General features: G+C 39.7%; 1 protein-coding gene across 1 annotated transcript; it reads right to left on the reverse strand.

Annotated features, from left to right (window-relative positions):
* Positions 1-1,308: 1,308 nt before the first annotated feature.
* On the reverse strand, positions 1,309-6,062 carry en1a (engrailed homeobox 1a). The gene is made up of 2 exons (XM_055878123.1): positions 5,230-6,062; positions 1,309-2,799 (listed from the first exon to the last, which is right to left on the reverse strand). The coding sequence occupies exons 1-2, from the start codon at positions 5,753-5,755 to the stop codon at positions 2,480-2,482; spliced, it is 846 nt and encodes a 281-aa protein (XP_055734098.1). The 5' UTR covers positions 5,756-6,062; the 3' UTR covers positions 1,309-2,479.
* Positions 6,063-23,794: the final 17,732 nt, after the last annotated feature.

Raw genomic sequence — 23,794 nt, forward strand, 5'->3', positions numbered from 1 at the left:
ACATACTTTTGTATATATATTAGTTGTTGGACATAAAATACTGTAAAAACACCAGAAAATCAGCTCCAATTGATTTTAATTTAGAACATTTGTTCTGAAGTATTCCCACACATGAGAGAGATATGTGATTCTATAACAATGTAAGCAAGGTTTGAAATTATTATGTTTTAGTCAAATGTTATATCTGTTTGGTCTTTTTGCGGTCAATTTGGAGTCTACACATTATTTGTACACATTATGTTCTGCCCCCCTGACCATCCATTCAAGAGTGAGACAGAGCGAGAGAGAAAATCTTGAGTCCTGTCTTTGTCAGTTTGCTCATAACTGTGAAAGCATATCCAACTTTAGTTATTATCTATAGGCTGTACTTGATTTATTATGTTTACGACGGCCTTCGTCCTACATACTTGACAAAGACCTTTCGAATAGGTTGCGTGTCAATAGTATCCATGATTCATCTAAGTTGTATAAGATTTGTTGTTATAAAAAAGCCACATGAAAAACAAAAGGGATTCTTATTTACCTAGGACCATTTATCTCCACAAAGGAAAGAACATATTCTCATGCTTAAAATCTGAGCTGATCATTAACCTATATAGGGGGCGTTTCTTATTGAGTTATATCGACTTCATGAAAGGGTAGATTCGCTATACCTGTTCTTCGATTTCATCCGTTAAGATAAAATGCAGCTCTGCATCGTGTGTAAATCAGAATTCAAATGAATAATTTATTCTCAAATGATTAGGCTAATATCTAAATGTTTGGGTACAAGAATGCACAGTACTACATAGAGCCATGGAACTCTATTCCACATCAGATAACTGATGCAAGCAGTAGAATCAGATTGAAAAAAACTGGTAAAAATACCATATTTTACGGGGACTGTGAAGAGACACACAACAAAGGTACAGACACATGCATACACATACATTGTGATATTATTTTATGGTGGTATTAAACATTTTGTATTATGGATATGTAGCGGTGTAATAATGTTATATGATGTATTGTTTAATATTTTGTTGCCTTTGTAACAGTGTAGCTTCCGTCCCTCTCCTCGCCCCTACCTGGGCTCGAACCAGGGACCCTCTGCACACATCAACAACTGACACCCACGAAGCATCGTTACCCAACGCAAGGGGAACAACTACTTCAAGGTCTCAGAGCGAGTGACGTCACCGATTAAAACGCTATTAGCGCGCACCCGCTAAATCGCTAGCCATTTCACATCGGTTACACCTTGGCAGCAGCTAATGGAGATTCCTAATAAATACAAATACACAAAAAGGCAGATCATTATGAGTGTAATTATGGTTACATTTTTTATTTAGCCTACTGCAGTAGGCTATAGGCCTAAAGTGAAAAATTGATCAATCTTCCTTACTCGTGGTTGTGGACCCTCGTGCACACTGACCTCGCGCTAGCATGATTTTCAAGAGAACCGCGTGACCTGTGAATCAAGCCAAGCTTTGAGCGGTGCGTTCTGTCTGGCTCAACATTTGATACAAGAGCAAATGGTCGGTTTTATATTTCTAGCCTAGCACACAAATAGTTGAGCAAATGAGTGAGCACTGTGGTGCACGGCAAGCCAATTTCATGCCCAGCAACGCTCTGAACAGGCCTGATATCATCAAGCTTCTCATAAAATGTCCCTTTGTAAAATATACGGGATGAATTTGGATAGTTACCCCACTCACTTGAACCAATGAGCTGCAAACCAACTCCATAGACACTACGATTTATTAATGTAATCGTTTAAATCTATTGCACGAGCAGTGCAACATACAAAAAAGGAGCAATGTTGCCTTTTTTCCAATAGAAAAAGGTTTATTTGTTAACATTGTTTAGATGTAGCCTAGTATATGCATCCCCTCGAATCATGGAGGGAGATTACATATATTTCAAGAGAGTCTGATGCTGCTGTGTCTTTGTAGTATTCCAATATAAGGTGAATCCAACACGAGTTGAGTCATATATCCTTTCCGCCCAAACGGGTTGAGGGGCTTACATCAAGCGGCAGGCAACTAATGATAACAGCGGTCTACTGATTGTTAGAGACTCGCAGTTCAGGAAGAAAGTACGATAACAGAGAGATTCAGTTTTTTCAGGCTGTTTTTTCCGATAAAATCTTTGGCTTGAAGTGGCAGATCGCAGTCTGTATGTTCATCGAGGTTTGATATAAGAGAGAGATCACAACACATTAGGCCTAAAGCGACAAAGATAACAATCATATAATTATCCAGCAAGTGCGGGATGAGTAGTCATATTCCTATAGCTTACCCCTTCTTCTTAAATTAAATATACAACGTCTCATTATGGGCTATTCATTTTCATTCATGTTTGTAGGCATACTTTAATAGTTTATGTCCACATATAGGCTACACATTTAGCCCTATCAACAAATGGAAAATCTCTTTACAATAGCCTTGACTTTCCACAAATATTGTGCCCCCAAAAGGTGACTCCTGCAAGCGAAGTCTCAGTCACTCTCCTCCTTGTCTTCCTGAATGGTGGTGGTGGAATGGTTGTACAATCCTTGCGCCATGAGCTGGAGAGCCAGGCCGTTCTTATAGCCGTTGGCCTTTTTGATTTTCGCCCGTTTGTTTTGGAACCAGATTTTGATTTGTGACTCATTGAGGTTGAGCTCTTGGGCTAGAGACTGCCTCCTCTGCTCCGTGATATAACGGTTGGCCTGGAACTCCGTTTTCAGTCTTTGGAGCTGCTCAGCCGTGAACGCCGTTCTGGGTCGCTTGTCTTCCTTTTCATTTTTCGTCTTTTTCAATTTCCGTGTCCTTGGGCCTACAGTAGGGACGACAATAAAAACGGGAATATAAATATTCAGCGAGCGCCAGACACCTAGTCTCACTTTCATCACCAAAAACCAATTCCATTGCAGATTTTAGGCTAGACTTATTAACAATAGAAACAACGTACACAAATAATAACCGTGATCACATAATCATAATAATAAAAATAACCAATGTAATGATGGTAGGCTAATAATAACAATAACAATAAACGTTATTATAGTTGAATACTTTGCTATAGTCTAACGGTATGGTCATCCCAATGGTAGACCTTCAATAATAACTATGATAACATTATGTACTGAGAAGAATAAGGTCCATAGTGCACTGAGCGGCAGGCCTTTGTGTGAAGGTAACAATAGCTGTAGGTCGACTTTCATAATTATTTAGCAAAAATATGCAAACCAAAAAACTGTAGGCTACTAAAGCCAACTACAGCTATTTAAAAATATACAATCGTTTAAGGACTATTGGCCAACAGTGTCGGTTATAGGCCTTTCATTGATCACAAGTAGTTATAGGCCTACTAAAAAAAATAATCGTTGAAGCTCAGTGATCTTCAGCTGTTAACATAAGGGATTCTTATATTTTGTACCAAATGCAGACTCAGGTATAGGCCTATGTGCATAAGGATAGTCTACGCTATAGTATACATTTAAATATTCAATTGTGTCCTTTGTTATCATGGTGACAGAGACAACTAAATAAACAATATGATGAGAAACAGGAAATGTAATTTATCCGTTAATATCTCTTTCTTAAAATTGTATTTTGATGCTAGGCCTAATCCTATATCATTTTCTAACACAAATATAAACTCTTCAGTAAAAAGTTTTTGTTTTAGATTAAATGTATAGCTTTAAATTTCATGTCATTATTGTTGCACTGATTTTATCAATACCTACGGCATAAAACACAGTCTATATTTTTGACAAGTTTATGGTAATTATGAAAAACCCATTTATTCGCATGCCAAAACACCATTGGAACCATTGGACTATGGAATTTAGAACAAAATAAACATTGTGCATGCTTACCATTTAACGTAGCCTAGCATTTATTAAATACATTTAGTTGGGGAATTACACTAATTGCATACTCAGATAATATACAGCCTGCTCTATCAAGACAGGCAAAGTTGTTCATTAATTCAACATGTTGACATCACTGAGATTCTTATTCTAGTTTTTTTCCCCCGATGAACTTTCTTAAATTGTATTAAATGTAACCTTATTTTTCTAAAGTCTCATTGAAATGTTTAAATATATATTTTACATGGTCTAATAAGACTATTGTAGGTTATGAATCATATAAATGTATAGCCTGTATAGGCCTATATTGGCCTAAACTTGTATTCTGTTAAATGTACGAGTTCTATCTCTCTTTCAATCCAATGAATGGAGTATGTTCTCATGTTAAGTGACACATTTTAAAACATGTCATATCTGCAAGGCATTTTGGGGTGAGCCTACAAGATGCAACCAGTGGCCAGGACCAAAATCTCACTTGCAAATAAGGAGAGTGAAATGTTAGGCCACACAGTCATCGATGAAATTATGTTTACATATTCTGATATGTTCTTAAATGGACCAATGCTTCTCTTGAAAACCACCTATTCGATTTTTCACTGTTTCAATTTATTTGACGTCTCTCGGTAGAACAGAGTAGATGTCACACAGTCCTATTTCAAAATGAATTAACACAAAATTATCCAAGTGGCCTATTTTCAGCTTTTTTGTTCCATATATTTTTGTAGTAGGCCTGAATAATGGATTATTTACATATGATATAGCATAATTTAAATTAGCAAAAGTTTGCTTCCTAATGAAAAAAGAGTGAGTAGGTCTACAATATACTGCTTGCTTATATTGGCACCTATAAAGGTTGTATATAGAACCTTTTTGTAGGGTTATTTGATCAGAACCCCTGGGGCTCTTCTTCACTAAACCAAAATTGGTTCCATGTAGAACCCTTGGGTTCCATATATGATTCTATATGGAAACAATTTCGGCTCTGTACAGAACCTTTAGGGGTGCCATATATCAGCATAGAAATAACATTTTTTTCTAATAATATATGTTAGCCTGCTCTACAGCCAGTCACTCTTTTTATGCAGTAACAGGACCACTATGCCATTACCTACATATATTGTCATTTATCACAGCGTGAAAATAAAGTATAAAATGCAGTTGAATTTAACGAATAAATGTGCAACTTCGACGAATTAATAAAAAAATATATCAAATACAAGCATGTTGAGGCATTGGCCAGGTCGCAATTGTAAATGAGAACGTGTTCTCAATTTGCCTACCTGGTTAAATAAAGGTTAAATAAAAATAAATAAAAAATAAATAAATTTATAACATTACCCATTAGGCTACAATACCCTGACAAAAGCTTGTTCAAGAAACTATTGCCTCACCAGATGACGGCCTGTCCGAGTATCTAGTGCAGTACACCCAGGCAGGCCACAGCAGCGGCTGGGACTCGGCTTTGGGCGCTGCGCCGCCACTACCGCCGTTCACAACCATAACAGAAGAAGTGTTCTCGCCGAACTTTGGCGTGCCTCCAGAGCTCTCGTCAGCCTTCGATGACGAGGTGCTCTTTTGGGGGGTGGGAGACAAGGCCAAGGACGAGGTGGAGGAAGAAGTGCTGTCGCTGCTGCAGTTGGAGTCCTGGCATGGCGTTCCAGGATGATTTGGCCTGGCGACCAAAGGTTGGGCGCGCTCTCGGCTGGAAGTCTGCGCCCGTTCCCTAGCCCCTAAACCATGCTCCTTCCGGCAGCCGAAATCTGGCCGCAGAATATTGTCAATAAAAAAGTTGGTGGTTCTGTGCGCTTGCTGCGCTGCTTGGAGAGGCAGGATGGGCGGCGAAGGCAGACTGCGAGAAGGAGAAACGCTCTCCCCTTCACTCGACTCCGGGCTGTGTAGAGCCCTTTGCTTCTCCATTGCTGGAAGGGACTGCAAAGGGGTCGATCCAGGCTCCTAACTAATTCCACTTGTTGGTGTGTATTGGTATCCAAATATAAAAGAATGAAGCAATACGGTGACCACTAAAGGCTCATTAATAGCTCTCTGATTTGGGGCACTTTTTGATTTCTAAATTGTTGACATCCCTCGCGCGTAACGCTCCAACGTGTCATGTTCGTCGACATGACAAGACTGACAAGGCATTGCGCTCTCCTCTCGCAGCCCCGAGCTTTTCACCACTGTAGGTATGACAGTTCGATTTTCACCAACTCCTCACATCACATTTCCCACACCAACCGGAAGCACGTGAACTCCTTCGAACGTGCAGTGGGCCAATCAATGACCGATACACTTTTGGACACGACTGACGACATCCAATAATGTCTCGCAACTTTGGGTAAGTAGGCTGCATGCTATCAAATGGGTTTTAAGAAAACCAAACAAGAGATTATCACCGCTACGCGCCTTCTGCAACCTTGTCTATTCTCAGCAAACGAATGCTAGACCTATAGGAGAACACAATAATAACATATACGGATATTTCACCTCGGTCAAAATATGTTGTCACTAAGACAGGCCAGGCTGTATGGTGTTTTCGATTATTGTACAATGTTGCTACAGCCAAATGGGACGTTTGATATTAGCGTTTATCATTAAGGGTAGAGTATAGTTACTGGTGAACGGGTGGAATGGCGTTATAGGCGCGTGCACAAACACAGCAAAAGGTTCCATCAGAAGCGATTTTAATGCCTATACCGATACTTCACATTAATTCAAAACAAATGTATAATGATAATGAATAGTGTAGGCCATTTGCAGTTGCAACGCATTCACACGTCCAGCCCACATTGTTTAATTTAATTTGGGCCAACAAAACTGAAATCTTTACCCACAAGCTATTTGTTTCTACTTAATTAAATTCTATTTAGGACACTATCGTTGTCCCATTTAGTAACCATTGTGAGGCTGTTGTGAGACGCAATTCATTTCTGACAGTAAATGGGCGCAGGGACTGTAATCTTGCCTGCAAAGAGATGCCTTAAGAGAGACCGCAAAGGAAAATTCATAGGTTTTAATTTCTCTTCATTCCGATTGTTCAGCTTGGCGTCCATCACATGGGCTAGAGGAAAGGTCGTCACTACTTACCACAGCCACAAAATCATAAACCCCGCCTATTTCTACAATGTATTGTAACGACCCTGGGTTTATAAGCGCGGAAATCGACTCTGCCGCACGAGCATGCTTTTGCGGCACAGTCGATAGCGCGCCGGACCTCGGGCTAGAAGGTCGAGGGTTCGAGAGTCAGAAGTGACCGGACCTTGCATCCACGACAGTGCGTGTGCTTTGCCAGTGAGCGCATTCCTGTAAGACGTAGAGTTGCAAGCTAGCGCGAGGACGCGCTCTTTGAAAGGAGGGAGTAGTGTAACGACCCTGGGTTTATAAGCGCGGAAACCGGACCTCGGGCTAGAAGGTCGAGGGTTCGAAACCTGCTCCCTGCGGTTTCATTACAGTATCTTCTTAAAATCAGATTTTAAAACTAGCCTTAAGCTTCACCTTAACCGCACTGCGAACCGTATGCCTAACCGTAACCTTAAATTAGACTAAAAAGGAAATATTTGTTGTCATAAATTATTACAATGTAGCCAATTTTGACCTTGTGTCTGTGGTAACTAGTAACAACCAGAAGGGGGAAAAGGCAGTCAAAAGCTGTCATCATTCCCGCGCAGGAGGCTTAATCAAAATAATGCGCGGGGCTGAGGCTCAAATACAGGCATGCGAGAAGAACGTTCTTCTCGGGGTACTGATAAAGCGCAGTGAACTGAATAATACCAGTGTCCTCAGAGACGCCATTTGCACAAATTAGTTTATTGAAGGCTTAACGTTTGGTAATTCATATCACCTCTCATGTAGCGTTCTGGAGCCTGCTCTTCCACAGTGGAGAGATGGGTGTAGGTTTTGTAATGTAAACACCTTTGGATACGTGCACGAGAAATGGTCCGGAAATAGCCGTTTCTGCAGTCTCAAATACTTCATTAAAATGTTCAATCACCATGTAGACTACCAGCACATTTTACTCGACAATTCCAGAGAACAGGGGGTTCCAAAATCGTTTTTACACATGCATTGCGCAATGGCATTGAAATGAATATATAGGCCTAGAGTCATCATAAACTATTGGAGGCACATTTTTGCTCGTCATGCAGCCTACCATTTTTTTTGTGTCAGGTCGAGGTGGTGAATTTGTTTAGAAAATAATATAAGAACATGATAGTTTGAGACTTTCCCTCTCTCTTACACACACACATTAAGCCATACTAGAACCTGGTCACAAATTTCAAGAACCATCTGATGGAAGATCTTTTTAGCTAGACCAATATTTGACCGTACAGCGTTTAATATGAGCCAGCTTCAAACTTCACCTCATAACGGACAACATGCAGTCACCTGGACATGCAGGCTGTCTGGGGGTTGACGATGCCTTTGGAACTGATGATGGGCTTTGTTCATGCAATTGGAATATTCGCTTCTTTTTGGAAACAGATGTTCTTGAAACGTTGCTCTAAATACTATACTGCATTTTCAGAAAATAAGATTTGAAAGACACAGAGGATACTATGGGAAAACACTCCCTGTATTTCTAAATAGGCTCTCAGATATGCATATTTTTCCAGAATATTTCACTGGAAAGCATATTGATTGCCTATAGCCTGCATGCGCTTACATGCACTTTTATTCCTCATGGCCTGTGTTGTTTTTAATCGATTCGTTTTTTTTCATTTAGGCTATTTTTTCTTCGCCTACTGTAAATATTAGCCAATGCCAATCTCCTGCTTGAATGATTTTAGCTTGAACTGAATTTCTTAATTTGTCATTTGAAAGGAAGACAACATAGAATGCATTAGCCTACTTAAGTTAAACATTTTCACAAGAGTAAAATTATTCTCTCAAACGTTTGGTCAGTCGTTTACAACCTCGTATGAAATTTAGACTGTATTTGTAACCATCCAATGAAGTAGACAACTTTTAGGATCATTTTGTGAAGGCTGCCTTCGATTTCTTCAGTAGAATATAATAAACATTCATACGCCTACCTCTAATCCACAGCTTTACATTTGAAACCGGAATGTAAAGCTGTAGTATCCTGAACAATAGCTAAAATAATCAACGGTAGGCCTAAACTTAAACTATATTACGTTTATCCATAATGCGTTTTTCTTTTAGAGCATCAAGGAATTGTAACTGGGAGTCTTTCCGGACATGGAGCAATCATGTTCAACAGAGCATTTACAGGAAGTTCTGATAATTAGATAAAGGGGTGTAGGCCTATGGTTTTAATTATAAGATCATTTAGATGTTCTGTCTTTACAATTCACCATGGGGGGAATTCCGAACCGAGTTAAGCGCGCGTAAATGGAAAGTAATTACCTTTTTATGTGCTTTTCTCTCTGCCTATTCTGACCTTGAAATGAAGCATGAGAATAGCATGCTATTCACCCACTATTCGTTTAGGGTGGAGATGGAATAAATTAAGGTGTGACATTACATTTACATTTAAGTCATTTAGCAGACGCTCTTATCCAGAGCGACTTACAAATTGGTGCATTCACCTTATGACAGAGGTGTGTCTACAGATACACCATATTCTGACTATGATTTAATTCAGTAATAATTCCACCACCTTTATGCACGAGGAAACCACGAATAAGGTCTAGCTAACCTACCGGTTCCAAGTGGAAAAAGCATCTACTTAATTTTTTTGATAGAAATAACACCATTCTCCATGCGCTGTAATTAACAACTTGATGAGAGCTATTGATAAGAGCTAGGTAAATGAATAATCCGTTTGGATAAAGGAATTGTAAATATAAATAACTTGTTTAAGATTAATTTGACTTTATAATCGCTGGGGACAAATGTGAAATCAGTCATGTGGCAGCAAACTGAAGCATATCAACATTACAACTTTCCCACCGTTTATGAAATGCAATGCCATTATGCAGAATTTAAATTGTACTGCCTTTTAATTTGCAGGGACGGGCACTCTCAAATGTCTTAATTATAGGTTACATCGATTTTCTCTGTTTCCTATTTCTATCATGTTAAATATTAGCCAAAATCATTATCGAATGTCAATAGGCCTCATAACCACTCACACACAACTACCAATGTACTGGTAGTTCCCTTCAGTTGGTCTAGCCTAGGCTACATTATCATTCCATTTAATTCCATTGTTTATTTACCTTCATTTGCTTCCTCTGTAAATGCATCATGAACGTGGCCGTGTGGTTGCTGCTGAGGATCATCGGTATAAGATGCTAATATACAAAATACATACAAAATGAATAAAGACATGAGGTTAATTAAATCATTATGGCAGCCAGGTCACCCGTGATACAAGTCAGTATTCGACGTCCATCCATGTCTGAGGACATCGGGAAATGATGTGAAAACCGACCAATAGGGGCAACACTGAGCACTGTTACCTCCAAGTAGGTTTCGGTTTTGCTATGGCGTAATGGATGGGGATAGCATCTGCCTCTGGTGTAAAAGGTCTACCTCTGGTGTAAAAGGTCTACCTCTGGTTCACGAATGTTGCATGTTCAAATACAGTCTAACGGTCAGTTAAGGTTTGGGATAAGCTTAAATGAAAACATTCTATTGCTGTTCGAATCCAGCAATAGAAAGTTGTTTTGAGATTTTTGTTTTAAGCGTATCCCAAACCTTCACCTTAACCATTTGGAGTTAATACATAAACTTAACCCTAACCTTAAAAATTCGGAGTTAATGTCTAAACTTTAACCTTAAACATTTGGAATTTGACGTTTGGAACAACTTCGAAATTTGATGTTTGAGAAACATGGACGAACATCTAATTCTGAGGTGAGACTTGTTGGTTATGGAGCAGAGGGCAAACCAAGCCTTAACAGTTCGATCCCGACTCATGGCACAATATTTGTCCATGTCATCACACAGTTCCATGGTTAGTGCAGGCAATATGATGGTATAGCCTACTATTGTACACTATTCTCCCTATTATATATACACTAATCTTTCAACATTACTATGGGTTGAATAACTAAATGTGGCAATTTTCAGAAGAAATCAAACTGCCATTTTCTTTATTTTGTTTGTAAAGGCTCTCCAAACATTTTATGATTCATAAATACTTTCCTGAACCTAAATAATCTATAAGATCAGAGTAATTTTAAAATCTACCAATTGGTGCTGAAACAGACCAATATGCATATGGGGCGGCAGGGTAGCCTAGTGGTTACCGAAAGGTTGCAAGTTCGAATCCTCCAGCTGACAAGGTACAAATCTGTCGTTCTGCCCCTGAACAAGGCTGTTCCTAGGCCGTCATTGAAAATAAGAATTTGTTTTTAACTGACTTGCCTAGTTAATAAATAAAGGTAAAAAATAAAAATATATGCTACATATCCCTAATATTCTGAACCCATTGTGACAAAATTCAAACTTAAAGGTACACCATATTTAATACTGCAGTGGCCTAAATCAGGGTCACACAGAGTGTTTCTTGGTAGTCATAAGATAAAAATGTATGCAACTGAAAACACTATTTAATGAAAACTCCATGAGGAAAAAATATGTTGGCCAGCAAGTGGGAGGGTTTTCAGCAGTTGAATTCAATTTATTCAGAGCACGCAAGGTAGCCACACGTTCAGAGTTACTCGACTGAATAAGGTAAGTCTGAATACCACATATTGAAAAGTGTCCAAGAAGTGCGTAGCGAAGGCTTGGGCCGGAAAGGCGTACATTTCCTAAGTCTGAATCGGCCCGTATAGGTCTGGTATAACCTACTGTAAAAACGAAAACAGATTCAATTGATTCGTTTTGAAACATATTCTACATTGCAGTATGATCTATCAACTTGCAAGACATAGGCTAGCCTATTGGGCGATATTTTACAGCATGGTAGCCTAATAATCTAATATGTCCACCTTTGGCCAGTAATAATTTTATAGCCGAACTACCAAACTAACATTATTTCAAATGATTCTTATTTTTAACATGAATGTAACTTAATAATACATATTTTCCTTATATTGCGTTTTATGTTTGCTATGGAACAAATATGTACAACCCTTAGGGATACAAAATACAAAGATAAAGGCTTCATGGCAATTATGTTAAATGGAACAATAGATTGTAGGCTATGTTATGTACCTAATTATTGTCATTGTCAGTATACCTACTGTAGCTGTTGTCTTGAGAACAAAATGTTAAAATACTCACAATGTATTATAAAATGATAAAGAAACAATGGATCTTAATACCAGAAACTCAGCAATGTAATTTTAGGATCGTTTGAAATGTGGGGTGGAGACAATAACTGTCCAAATATGGCTGCATATGGTTGATTCAGAATCAAATGTCTTAGCAGCGTGGTTGATTTCAGTTCTGTTAGTGCAATGTCAGAGAGACACCTTGTGGCCATTCACAGCAGCACACCCTCGCACATCTTCCAATTTAGGCCTAACATTAGGCCTATTGATCCCAAACCAGAATAAGGCACACTGACACAAAAACAAAGTACTCATGGACCTTATTACTGTAAGCATTGTAAGTACATCAGTACATCAAAACCGATGTCTTTTAATCACATCAGATCTTTTCACGTCAGATATTTTTCTGATTCGTCAAAAGACCAATTAGTAAAAAAATAAATCAGAATTGGACTGCCTGTCATAAACTGAGTTTACACAGAAAGCCCAATTCTGATATTTGTTTCATTAATCGTTCTTTTGACCAATCACATTAGATCTATTCATATCAGATATCTTTCAGAGCTTATCTGATTCGTCAAAAGACCAGTAGGTGAAAAAAAATATCAGAATCGGGCTGTCTGTCTAAACGCAGCCTAAATGCAGCCTTAGAGGAGAACTTGAGTGAAGGTTATGGCATTGGCTACTTATGGTGAGTTCACGACAACTGGGAACTCATGTGGGGGAAAAGAGCTCAGACTGGGAAAAATGGTGTTGTCAGTGATCTTCAGGTCGGAGAAGTCGGAGCTCTAGAATGATGCCCGAGTTTCTGACTTGTAAATCCTAGTTGGATAACCGTTCAAACTGATTTTTCCAGGTCGTAGCTCTTTTTTTCTTTTTTTTTTAGTTCCCAGTTGTCTTGAACGCACTGAAGTCGTAGATCAGAGATTTTCGAGTTGTCTTGAACCCACCATTATTTTGACCGTTTCGTTATTTGATCTGTCCAATGACCACAAGGTGGCAGGATGCAGTCAAAAGTCAGATGAACGCTGTCCTCTCCTGGGATTTCACAACTGTGTGTGAGATACCGAGAGACAGACATACCAATTAGTATCTGGCAAAAAAATACTTGAATCAGTTATAGAACCCATTGCCCTTTATGGTTGAGGTCTGGGGTCCGCTCACCAACCAAGAATTTACAAAATGGGACAAACACCAAATTGAGACTGCATGCAGAATTCTGCAAAAATATCCTCTGTGTACCATGTAAAACACCAAATAATGCATGCAGAGCAGAATATGACTGACCCAAAATTAAGGAAAGCTTTGACTACGTACAGACTCAGTGAGCATAGCCTTGCTATTGAGAAAGGCCGCTGTAGGCAGACCTGGCTCTCAAGAGAAGACAGGCTATACTGCCCACAAAATGAGGTGGAAACTGAGCTGCACTTCCTAATCTCCTGCCAAATGTATGACCATATTAGAGACACATATTTAACTCAGATTACACTGACCCACAAAGATTTTGAAAACAAATCCAATTTTGATAAAAAACAAATAGATATGGGAGTTTATCTATTTCACTTGCTTTGGCAATGTAAACGTATGTTCCCATGCCAATAAAGCCCTTTGAATAGAGAGAGGGAGAGAGAGAGAAACCATAGGTATAGATTTAGCTGTGCCCAGTTATCACCCAAACATCTTCTCATGCTTAAAAAGTGAGATGATAATACTGTAGGATCCACTAGAGCATGTTTAATAGTGAGTTTTATGGATTTCATCTATGGTTCATTCCCAGCTAGTGCATAACGTTCTGAGAATAATATGTTTATTAGAGCTCGCTGAGAGCATGGTTGTCATATGGTTATTTTGAATCCAACCTTCCCACAACTTTCTGGGAGTGGTGCAGGATAGTTGGTTGGCTTTGGAACACTCTCAGTACATTTAAAGAACATGCCAAAAAACTGTTATTTTCTCGGTATTTCAATACTTTAACAGAACGTTTCCTATAAGTTCAAACATGGTTACATTTCATTTAAATGTCGGTAATGTTCCAGGAACATTCTCCAACCGGTTTGGCATGACGAATACACTCAAATAGTTCAGAGAATGTTAAGAAACAACATACTTCAGTAGGAATTTCAGTACTTCAGCATAACAGGTCACACTTTTTTGTGATAGTCCGGTTAGTCACAGATGGAGCATCAGCAGATGGTCATACTACTGTTGATAAGCAACTGCTTGCTAAGGTTAAGGTTAGGGTTAAGGTTTAGAATAAGGGTTAGGATAAGTGTTAAGGTTAGGGTTAGTAGATAGTTGAAATGTTACTGATAGTCTGTAGAGCATCTACAGATGGACTATCCAAATAAAGTGTTACCGCATACCTCATTGTAATATTTCCTACAGATTTCCTCGTGTTTCTATTTAAAGTCATGTTCTCAAATTGTTCAGAGAAGGTTAAAACCTGTCTAGGACATGCGTTCCACTAGCGGTACCCCTCGACAACATTCCGCTGAAAAGGCAGCGCGGGAAATTCAAAAATATTTTTTAGAAATATGTAACTTTCACACATTAACAAGTCCAATACAGCAAATGAAAGATAAACATCTTGTTAATCTACCCATCGTGTCCGGTTTCAAAAATGCTTTACAGCGAAAGCACAACATATGATTATGTTAGATCACCACCAAGTTAAAAAAAACACAGCCATTTCTCTAGCCAAAGATAGGAGTCACAAAAAGCAGAAATATAGATAAAATTTATCACTAACCTTTGATGATCTACATCAGATGACACTCATAGGACATCATGTTACACAATACATGTATGTTTTGTTCGATAATGTGTATATCTATATCCAAAAATCTCAGTTTACAGTTTACATTGGCGCCATGTTCAGAAATGCCTCCAAAATATCTGGAGAAATTGCAGAGAACCACATCAAATAACAGAAATACTCATCATAAACTTTGATGAAAGATACATGTTTTACATAGAATTAAAGATACACTTGTTCTTAATGCAACCGCTGTGTCAGATTTCAAAAAAACTTTAAGCAAACCATGCAAAGCAAACCATCCAAAGCAAACCATGCAATAATCTGAGTACAGCTTTCAGACAACAAAGCAGCCAAAAAGATATCCGCCATATTGGGTAGTCAACAGAAGTCAGAAATTACATTATAAATATTCCCTTACCTTTGATGATCTTCATCAGAATGCACTCCCAGGAATCCTAGTTCCACAATAAATTGTTGTTTTGTTCGATAATGTCCATTATTTATGTCCAAGTAGCTACTTTTGTGAGCACGTTTAGTACATATATCCAAACGCTCGTGCAGGTCCAGGCGAACGTCGGACGAAAACTTCAAAAAGTTATATTACAGGTTGTAGAAACATTTCAAATTAAGTATAGAATCAATCTTTAGGATGTTGTTATCATAAATATTCAATAACGTTCCAACCGGAGAATTCCTTTGTGTCTATAGAAGTAATGGAACGCAAGTCGATATCATGTGGAATGCGCGTGACCAGGACCTGGCTCTCTGCCAGACCACTGACTCAAACAGCTCCCATCCGGCTCCACATCACATTAAAAGCTTCATTCAAGGTTCTACAGACTGTTGACATCTAGTCGAAGCCATAGGAAGTGCAAACAGATCCATATCCCACTGTGAATTCAATAAGCGATGAGTTGAAAATTGACCAACCTCAGATATCCCACTTCCTGGTTGGATTTTTCTCAGGTTTTCACCTGCCATATGCGTTCTGTTATACTCACAGACATCATTCAAACTGTTTTCGAAACTTCAGAGTGTTTTCTATCCAATAGTAATAATAATATGCATATATTAGCATCTGGGATAGAGTAGGAGGCAGTTCACTCTGGGCACGCTATTCATCCAAAAGTGAAAATGCTGCCCCCTATCTCCAAAAAGTTAAGAAAATGTTCCATAAAAACCACTACAAAAAACTTTATTAACATTCAGAGAACTTTCTAGGAATGTTATTTAAAAACATACATTCCGTTCTCAGAACGTGAAGAAAACCTTCTATGAAAAAAATCAAGAAAACTTTTATAATAATGTTCAGAGAATGTTCTAAGAATTTTATTAAAAAACATATATCCGGTTCTCAGCATCACCAAAGCGCTCTCTATCCTGTATCTTGTTAAGTGTGGTTATGGCTGCGTTCTGTACGTTTTTAGGTTCAATTGAACGGAAACGGTGCTGTACTGAAGGACCAGTTGAAAAACAGGGAGGGGTAGGGTTGTGGGTTGGGGAACGCTGTCAGTACGGCCACTGCCATTTAAATACGTCACTCATTGCTTCAAGCCTAACCTTGCCACACCCACCAAATGGGAGCAAATGAACCTCAAAGTGTGTTCAAGATTGTAAAATAACATTTTGGGTAAACGTGTCATTCAGTACAAACCGTTCTGCAATGTAGCAAACGTTCAAAGAAACTGAACGCACCTCAGGTGATCTTAATGAGTGCTTGTTTCGTTTGAAATGGGGTTTGTTTGAATAGACTAAAATGAACAGCTTTGTATTTGTAACAAAACATGGTATACTAGCTTCATCCTTGTGGTGCAGTGGACAAATTCCATGGATATTTCCATGTGTCCTATCTGTGCTTGGAGTTCAAAAGAGTTAACCCAAAGTAAGCTAGCAGTATTATTTAAAGTCTTACTGAAACATTCAGTGAAAGTTTTAAAGAGTGACTGTCCCTAAAAAATAACGAATCCCATTGAAAATGGCATATGTGGCATTAATATGAGTCAGAAACATTTGTTCTAGTGTAAAAATTTACTCCAAAGTGTAATAGGATAATTTTGGTCATAAAGTCTGTCTCGTTCTGGAACCTGAGTGCATCATAATGAGTAAATAAATGTTGGGTTTGGATTACAATTATGTCAACAATTTATTCTGCTTCCACTCCCCCTCTCTTGAGCTTGAGGGTACAAGGCTTCCCTTCATTACGTGCACCTGTCACCATTATTACGCGCATCTGCGCTCATTGGACTCACCTGGACTCCTTCACATTGTTGATTGCCCCCTCTATATCTGTTTGTTCCTCGGTTTTGTTCCCAGTGTCAGCATTATTGTCGTAAATGTTGTTTTGTTTCCCCTGTCCAAACGCTGCCCGCGTTTTGTTTAAAGCTCGTTTTCCATTAATTGTGCACTCCCTGTACTTGCTTCTTGTCTCCAGCATCGGTCCTTACACCTAGAATTGGAAATAGGTGGATGGAGTTCGTTGGCAAATAATTAGTCGGAAAACCTTTTGTCATGATTGTGATGTTGCCAGATTGACTTTAAATGCAGTATAACTTCAGCCAGCTAACTATGATTGAAGGGACCGCCGTATTTTAGCTAGCTAACATTCACATTGCTGGCTATTTTTGACTAACTTTTTTATTAACAGTAATGGCAACATTTCCATCTCTCTAAAGTAAATTTGACAAAATCATAATATGGCAAAGTTGTTTCCTACTAATTATTTGCCTATTTTAGCAATGTCATCATATTTCAATGCCACTATACATTAGTGTACTTTAGACGGAACAGTCACATACGAACCCATGTCTAGGGCACAAATAAATGTTGTATGCAAGCAGCAACAAACTCAAACCAACCCAGGGCCATAGCACAACATTTCACGGTCAGTTGCATAGTGTAACATCAAATCAAATCAAATTTATTTATATAGCCCTTCGTACATCAGCTGATATCGCAAAGTGCTGTACAGTGCTGTACAAAGTGCTGTACAGAAACAACATCACTGGCCTGAATCTAATCCAATCTGGAGCCAGCCAGTCTACATCTGTAAAGCATAGAATGAGTTTACAAACAAGGTTACGTTATTTCTCGAGCTACACTGTACTCTGGCTCCGTACTCTGGCTCTGTATTTTGGCTCTGTACTCCAGCACTTCGGATTTGAAATAATACAAACTACGAGGTTCAAGTACAGACTGTCAAGTTTAATTTGAGGGTATTTTCCTCCATATCAGGTGAACCGTTTAGAAAGTACAGCACTTTTTGTACATAGTCCCCCCATTTAGGGAACCAAATGTATTGGGATAAATTCACTTATAGTCAAAAATGTAGTATTTGGTTCATATTCCTAGCACACAATGATCACATCAAGCTTGTGATTCCACAAACTTGTTGGATGCATTTGCTGTTTGTTTTGGTTGTGTTTCAGATTATTTTATGCCCTATAGAAATTAATGGTAAACCATTTGAGTGACTTTTATTGTAAATAAGAATATAATATGTTTCTAAACACTTCTACATTAATGTGGATGATACCATGATTACGGATAGTCCTGAATAAACTGTGAATAATGATGAGTGAGAAAGTTACAAATGCACAAATCTCATACACCCCCAAAATGCTAACCTCCTCTCTTATTGTAATGGTGAGAGGTCAGCATGTCTTGGGTGTATGATATTTGTGTGTCTAACTTTCTCACTCATCATTGTTCACAATTCATTCTATCTGTAATCATGGTAGTGTTACAGGTCCCAGTTTATGGACTGGTGCAGCAGATAATAATTCTCTCAAGTGCAAATCCTCTTTTTGTCTTTTCATTGTATTTCAATGTTAATTTATTTTTATTTTTAATTGTATTTAATAATCTGTCTCATAAATCCCTAACATATTATTTAACATATCAAAAATATATCAATTTACACATCAAAATGATAAAATTCCAATCCAATTCACATCCTGAAATTCTTTATATTTATACCCAAGCAAATTTACTCTTAACTTTAATTCACCTGTTTAGCTAACAATTATGTAACGTTAGTTGACTGTTGCCCACTATAGCCCCATAGGAGACTCTAAAACACGAAAGCCTTTAAATACTGGTATTACTTTATACCCATGCTCAAAATACATAGAAAGACAAGACTATTGCAAGTGACATTAATGCTAATTATTGGAAAATTACTGAACAAGCTAGCATAGCGCTAACCGAGGCTAGCAACCAACTGACCGGAGCTAGCAAACAACTAACCGGAGCTAGCCAAAAGCTAACCGGAGCTAGCTAATAGCTAACCAGAGCTAGCTAATAGCTAACCAGAGCTAGCTCTAAGCTAGTTCTAAGCTAGCTCTGGTTAGCTTTTGGCTAGCTCCGGTTAGCTGTTTGCTAGCTCCAGTCAGTTGGTTGCTAGCCTCGGTTAGCGCTATGCTAGCCTGTTCAGTAATTTTCCAATAATTAGCATTAATGTCACTTGCAATAGCTAGCTCTAAGCTAGCTGCATTTCTACCACTTCCAGTACAACAATTACAAAGTTCTTAAACATCACAGTTACAACATTAAATTCTCTAAACCCTTAGGATATTTTCTTTTTCAAAAAGAAAAATGTTCAGGAGTTAACTATTTGTTTTTTTTCTAGATCAAAGGAATGCACCGCCATCACGTCATTTCATTTTCTGTCTAGTACGAAGTTATACAATTACTATGTTGTTCAAAACCATTACATTCACTTCAACGGGAAAGTTACAAACTATATTGTGGTATTCAGTGTGTTTTTGCACTTTACTGACCTGTGACACAGGATAAATGATGAAACAGGAAAATGTGCTTTCTCTTTCTCTTTGTCTCAATTATGAGAACACACAGGTGCAGAATCGCATATAGTCCCAGTTCCAACCAAACACGTCTCACTACCCCCTAATGGCCAACAGTTGTATAAATGCATGCAATGGCGAAACCTTGGAGGACTGACATTTCAGTAAAAGCATTCTTTCCCAATACAAAGAAACAATACATAAACACAAATGTGACTATACATGTTGTGTGCGTCACACACTCCCTGACAAAAATAAAATGGCTCCTGACATTCCCAAAACTCAAATCTAAACCTCAAAACCTTTTTCATCAATAAAGCGATGTAGTGTATGTGTACGGCATGTAAGTGGGCCACATGTAAGGTGCAAGTGAGTAAGGTGGAGGAATGTAGTAAGCAGTGGCGTGCCGTGGGCCTGGGGCCTGGGCCTTCAGTGAGGTACTACACAGTCCCACCCGAATTAATCCACCTCTTATTACCATCATTATGATGCCATGGCTCTAGACACTATACATTTAGACAGAAACGCAGTATAACCAGGCGTTGCGTCACCTTGAAATTGACAATTTGACATTTTTGGCTAAACAGTGTTTACCCAAAAACATGACACAATCAATGAGTCTTTTCAATATTTCCCTTCACCTTTTCATTGTGCAGCTCCGTTGCCCTGCGCGCTTGTTCTTTGAGCTGTAGATCCACTCCGGTGTCCCCAAAAGTTTTCAAAAGCACCATTGCTTGTAAGTGCCCAGCCGTACTTTGGTGTCTCGTTGCTGGCTTGGTTAGACAACTCAAGTTTGCAAAGCCAGTGTGGCTCCAAACACCAAATCGATCACTTGCAAATAATAGGCATTCCCAGCAGTACAGTTTGCAGTGCTTCTCGGAGCCAAGGAGCCTGTGAGCCATTGACAGCGCTCGTAGTTGAAACTTTGAAAGTGGCGAGCGAACGAACCCCTTTCCCGCCTATGACAGGCTTTGTGGCGTTGGGCGACTTCTCCTTACAATGTCTAACTTTTCTTGAAAAGTTCGTCTTGAGAATGGCGTTATAATTATATCCTCGAGCAAATCGATATCTTCTCCTCCTTCCGCCATTGTGGGTTGAAAAAACAGCTTAGTAGTACGCAAATTAATTTGTTTATCAAATTCAGTTTCCTAGATCTCCATAGGACCTGCCTCTCAATATTGGTAATCCAATCAAAAGACGTGCACACACTACGCCTGCTAGCTGGCTCCTGTGTAACACTGGAGCCAGCCAGCAGGCGTACAATAGCCAACTCTAAAGCTGATTGGTTGACACTAAATTTTCATTTCCATTCACTATAAGCTACAAGCGCCCGCACTGTTGATTCTGAAGGCCTGAGGGCAGATTTTAGACCCCTGGCATCACATGATGGCTGAATATGATTGGATAAAAGATCTAACATAAAGACCAGCCCTCCAAATCTCAACCTGGGGCTGGAAGCAGTGCAACCAAGAGGAAAGCTATGAAATTAAGAGTATAACTGTTACTCTGGGGAATAATTTTATACATATTTGTGGGAAAATATATTTAAAAAATATATATATTCTGATGATGTTTAGGCCAGCAGAGAAGGCCTTGCAGGCCCTGACGGTCCACCACTGGTAGTAAGGTGTTTCCCATACTGGTAAGTAAGGTGCACTGTATGTTACACAGAGTGTGTTAACAGTAGGGTGTGATTGCATTGAAGGTTGACCGAGTGTCTCAAATGGGAACATTTCCTTTGGTCTTCTATCTCCAGTGGACGGCATACTCTCAGTGTGTGAATCAACCACAGGGGGGGTCCTGGGTCTTGCTTCCTGCTCATGTTCGAGATGCTCCTCGTGTTCATTCTCTGGCTCTGGTTCGTTTCGGTCAGGTAAATGTTCATTCTCAGGTTATCTATGTTCTTCCATTACAGGTACTGAAACTGTATCAGGTAGGGACTCATTTGCAGGTTGTCTTTTCTCTTCCCTTACAGGTACTCGGACTGTATCTCTTTGTATCATGGGAGGTCTTGCAGGTACTTGGATTGGAGCTCTTTGTTCTGTCCTAGTCACTGGTCTCCTTAACCAATAACCTCCTGTCCATTCATCATCCGAGTCAGATGTTGTAAGTGTGTTCTTCCACATCACTGACTTCAACCGGTAAGTCATTCACAAGTAGTAACAAGTTTCGATGCATTGTTCTGGTTTTACGCCTGTCTCCAACCTCTGGATGAACTATTTATACTGGATTGTCTGCAAACTGTTCCTTCACTACTTAGATCCCTTTCTACCAGTATGATCTTAGCTTCCCTGGCCCTCCCTGCTCACTGAGGTTCCTAACCTGAACTCTGTCTCCAGGTTGCAGAACTACCCCTTTCATCTTCTGGTCATAGTAGGATTTTCCTCTAGTGCTTGACTGCTCACTGTTCTCATTTGCAATCCGATATGCTTCAGTCACTCTTCCCGCCCACTCTTCTGCATAGCTCTTGTGTGCGACTGGGTCGCTCTCTCCCAACAAGCCAAACAACAAGTCCACTGGAAGGCGTGGATGATGACCGTAGAGCAGATAGTAGGGTGAGTACTCAGTGGACTCATGTCGGTTGCAGTTGTATGTGTGTGCAGTATGCGTGTACAATTTGCGGAAGATGGTCCTTCCATCTCTCCTTTTTGTCAACATCTGTAGCAAGGTGCAGTTAAATCTCTCAGCTGGTTTACCTTGGGTATGGTATGGTGATGTTCAGGAATGGCCAACCCCTGACAGCTGCTTGAGTGTATGGAACAGCTCATTCTCAAACTCCTGACCTTGATCATGATGCAGTTTCGAGGGGTATCCATATCAGGGTAAGTAGTCATTAAAGACATGATCTGCTGCAGTCCGTCCGGACTTGTTCTTTGTCGGGTAAGCTTGAGCAAAACTTGTAAAATGATCAACCACCACCAGAATGTACTCATAACCTACTCGGCTGGTCTCCAGATGTAATCAGTACAGACGAGCTCCAGGGGTGAGCTAGACGTGACGCTACCCATAGGTGCTCGTACATGCATGGCAGGTTTCTTCTGCTTTATACACAGACATTTCCTTGTCACATAGTTCTCAATTTCCTTCTTCATATATGGCCAGTAGAACCTCCCTCTAGCAAGGTGGAGTACTCTTTCGGTACCAACATGTCCCATGTCATCATGGAGATATTTAAGGGCTACCGGTCTGTACTTTACAGGAAGGACAAGCTGTTGTTTGTCGTTGGTCCGTCTATATAGGAGCCCATTCTGTCACATATTGGTTGATATCCATGGGGATACGAGACAATGTATCAACATCTATATTCATCTTTCCAGGCCTGTACTTAATGTTGAACCGGAAATCTGACAGTTCTCCAACCCAGCGGTGGCCGACAGCATTAAGCTTTGCGGTGCTCATGACGTAGGTTAGGGGGTTGTTATCTATATAAATGATGAAGTGCGTGGTATAGAATAGGTAGTCCTTAAACTTTTCACACACTTCCTATTTTAGAGCAAGGAACTCAATATTTCCGCTGTGCAAATTTTAGTTCCTCTCAGCTGGTGTCAATGTTCTTGATCCATACCGGATGACTCTCAACTTCCCATCCTGCTTCCAAAAATGGACGGTTGCGAGGCCCTTCTCTGAAGCATCTGTGTGCAGTACAAGTGGTAAGTCAAAGTTAGGGTATGCCAACACAGGTGGGTTCACAAGCATGTCAACAAGTCATTCAAGTGTGCTACTGTATGTTGTTCGCCTGTCCATTCCACAGGGGTCCTAGAGGACAGCTGAGGGCCTTTGGTCTTTTCTCTGCACGGCTGGACTTGTGCCATTCCAGATTTCACTTGGAGCAGCTCATAGAGTGGCTTGGCTATTCGAGAAAAGTCCTGGACGTACAATCTGTAGTAGCTGAGGAAACCAAGGATCCTACTGACATTTCCCACTGTATGTGGTGTCTTTGTTTTCAGGGACAGCACAGCTTCCAGGTTCTTAAGGTCAATCCTCACCCCTTCAGCCAACACGAGGCGCCCCACGTACCGGACCTCCCGGCGGATAAGTTCACACTTCTCTGGCCGGAGTTTCACTCCATGACTTTGGAGAGGCTTGAGAACTTTGCGGATTCCGTCCACATGCTCGTCAAAAGACTTTGCATAGCAAAGGACATCGTCCAGGTGTGGTATACAGCATTCATCCCTGAGGGTGCTCAGCTTCCCCTCCATGCTCCTCTGGAATG

Source organism: Salvelinus fontinalis, chromosome 23 (genome assembly GCF_029448725.1).
Source record: "Salvelinus fontinalis isolate EN_2023a chromosome 23, ASM2944872v1, whole genome shotgun sequence".
NCBI lineage: Eukaryota > Metazoa > Chordata > Actinopteri > Salmoniformes > Salmonidae > Salvelinus > Salvelinus fontinalis.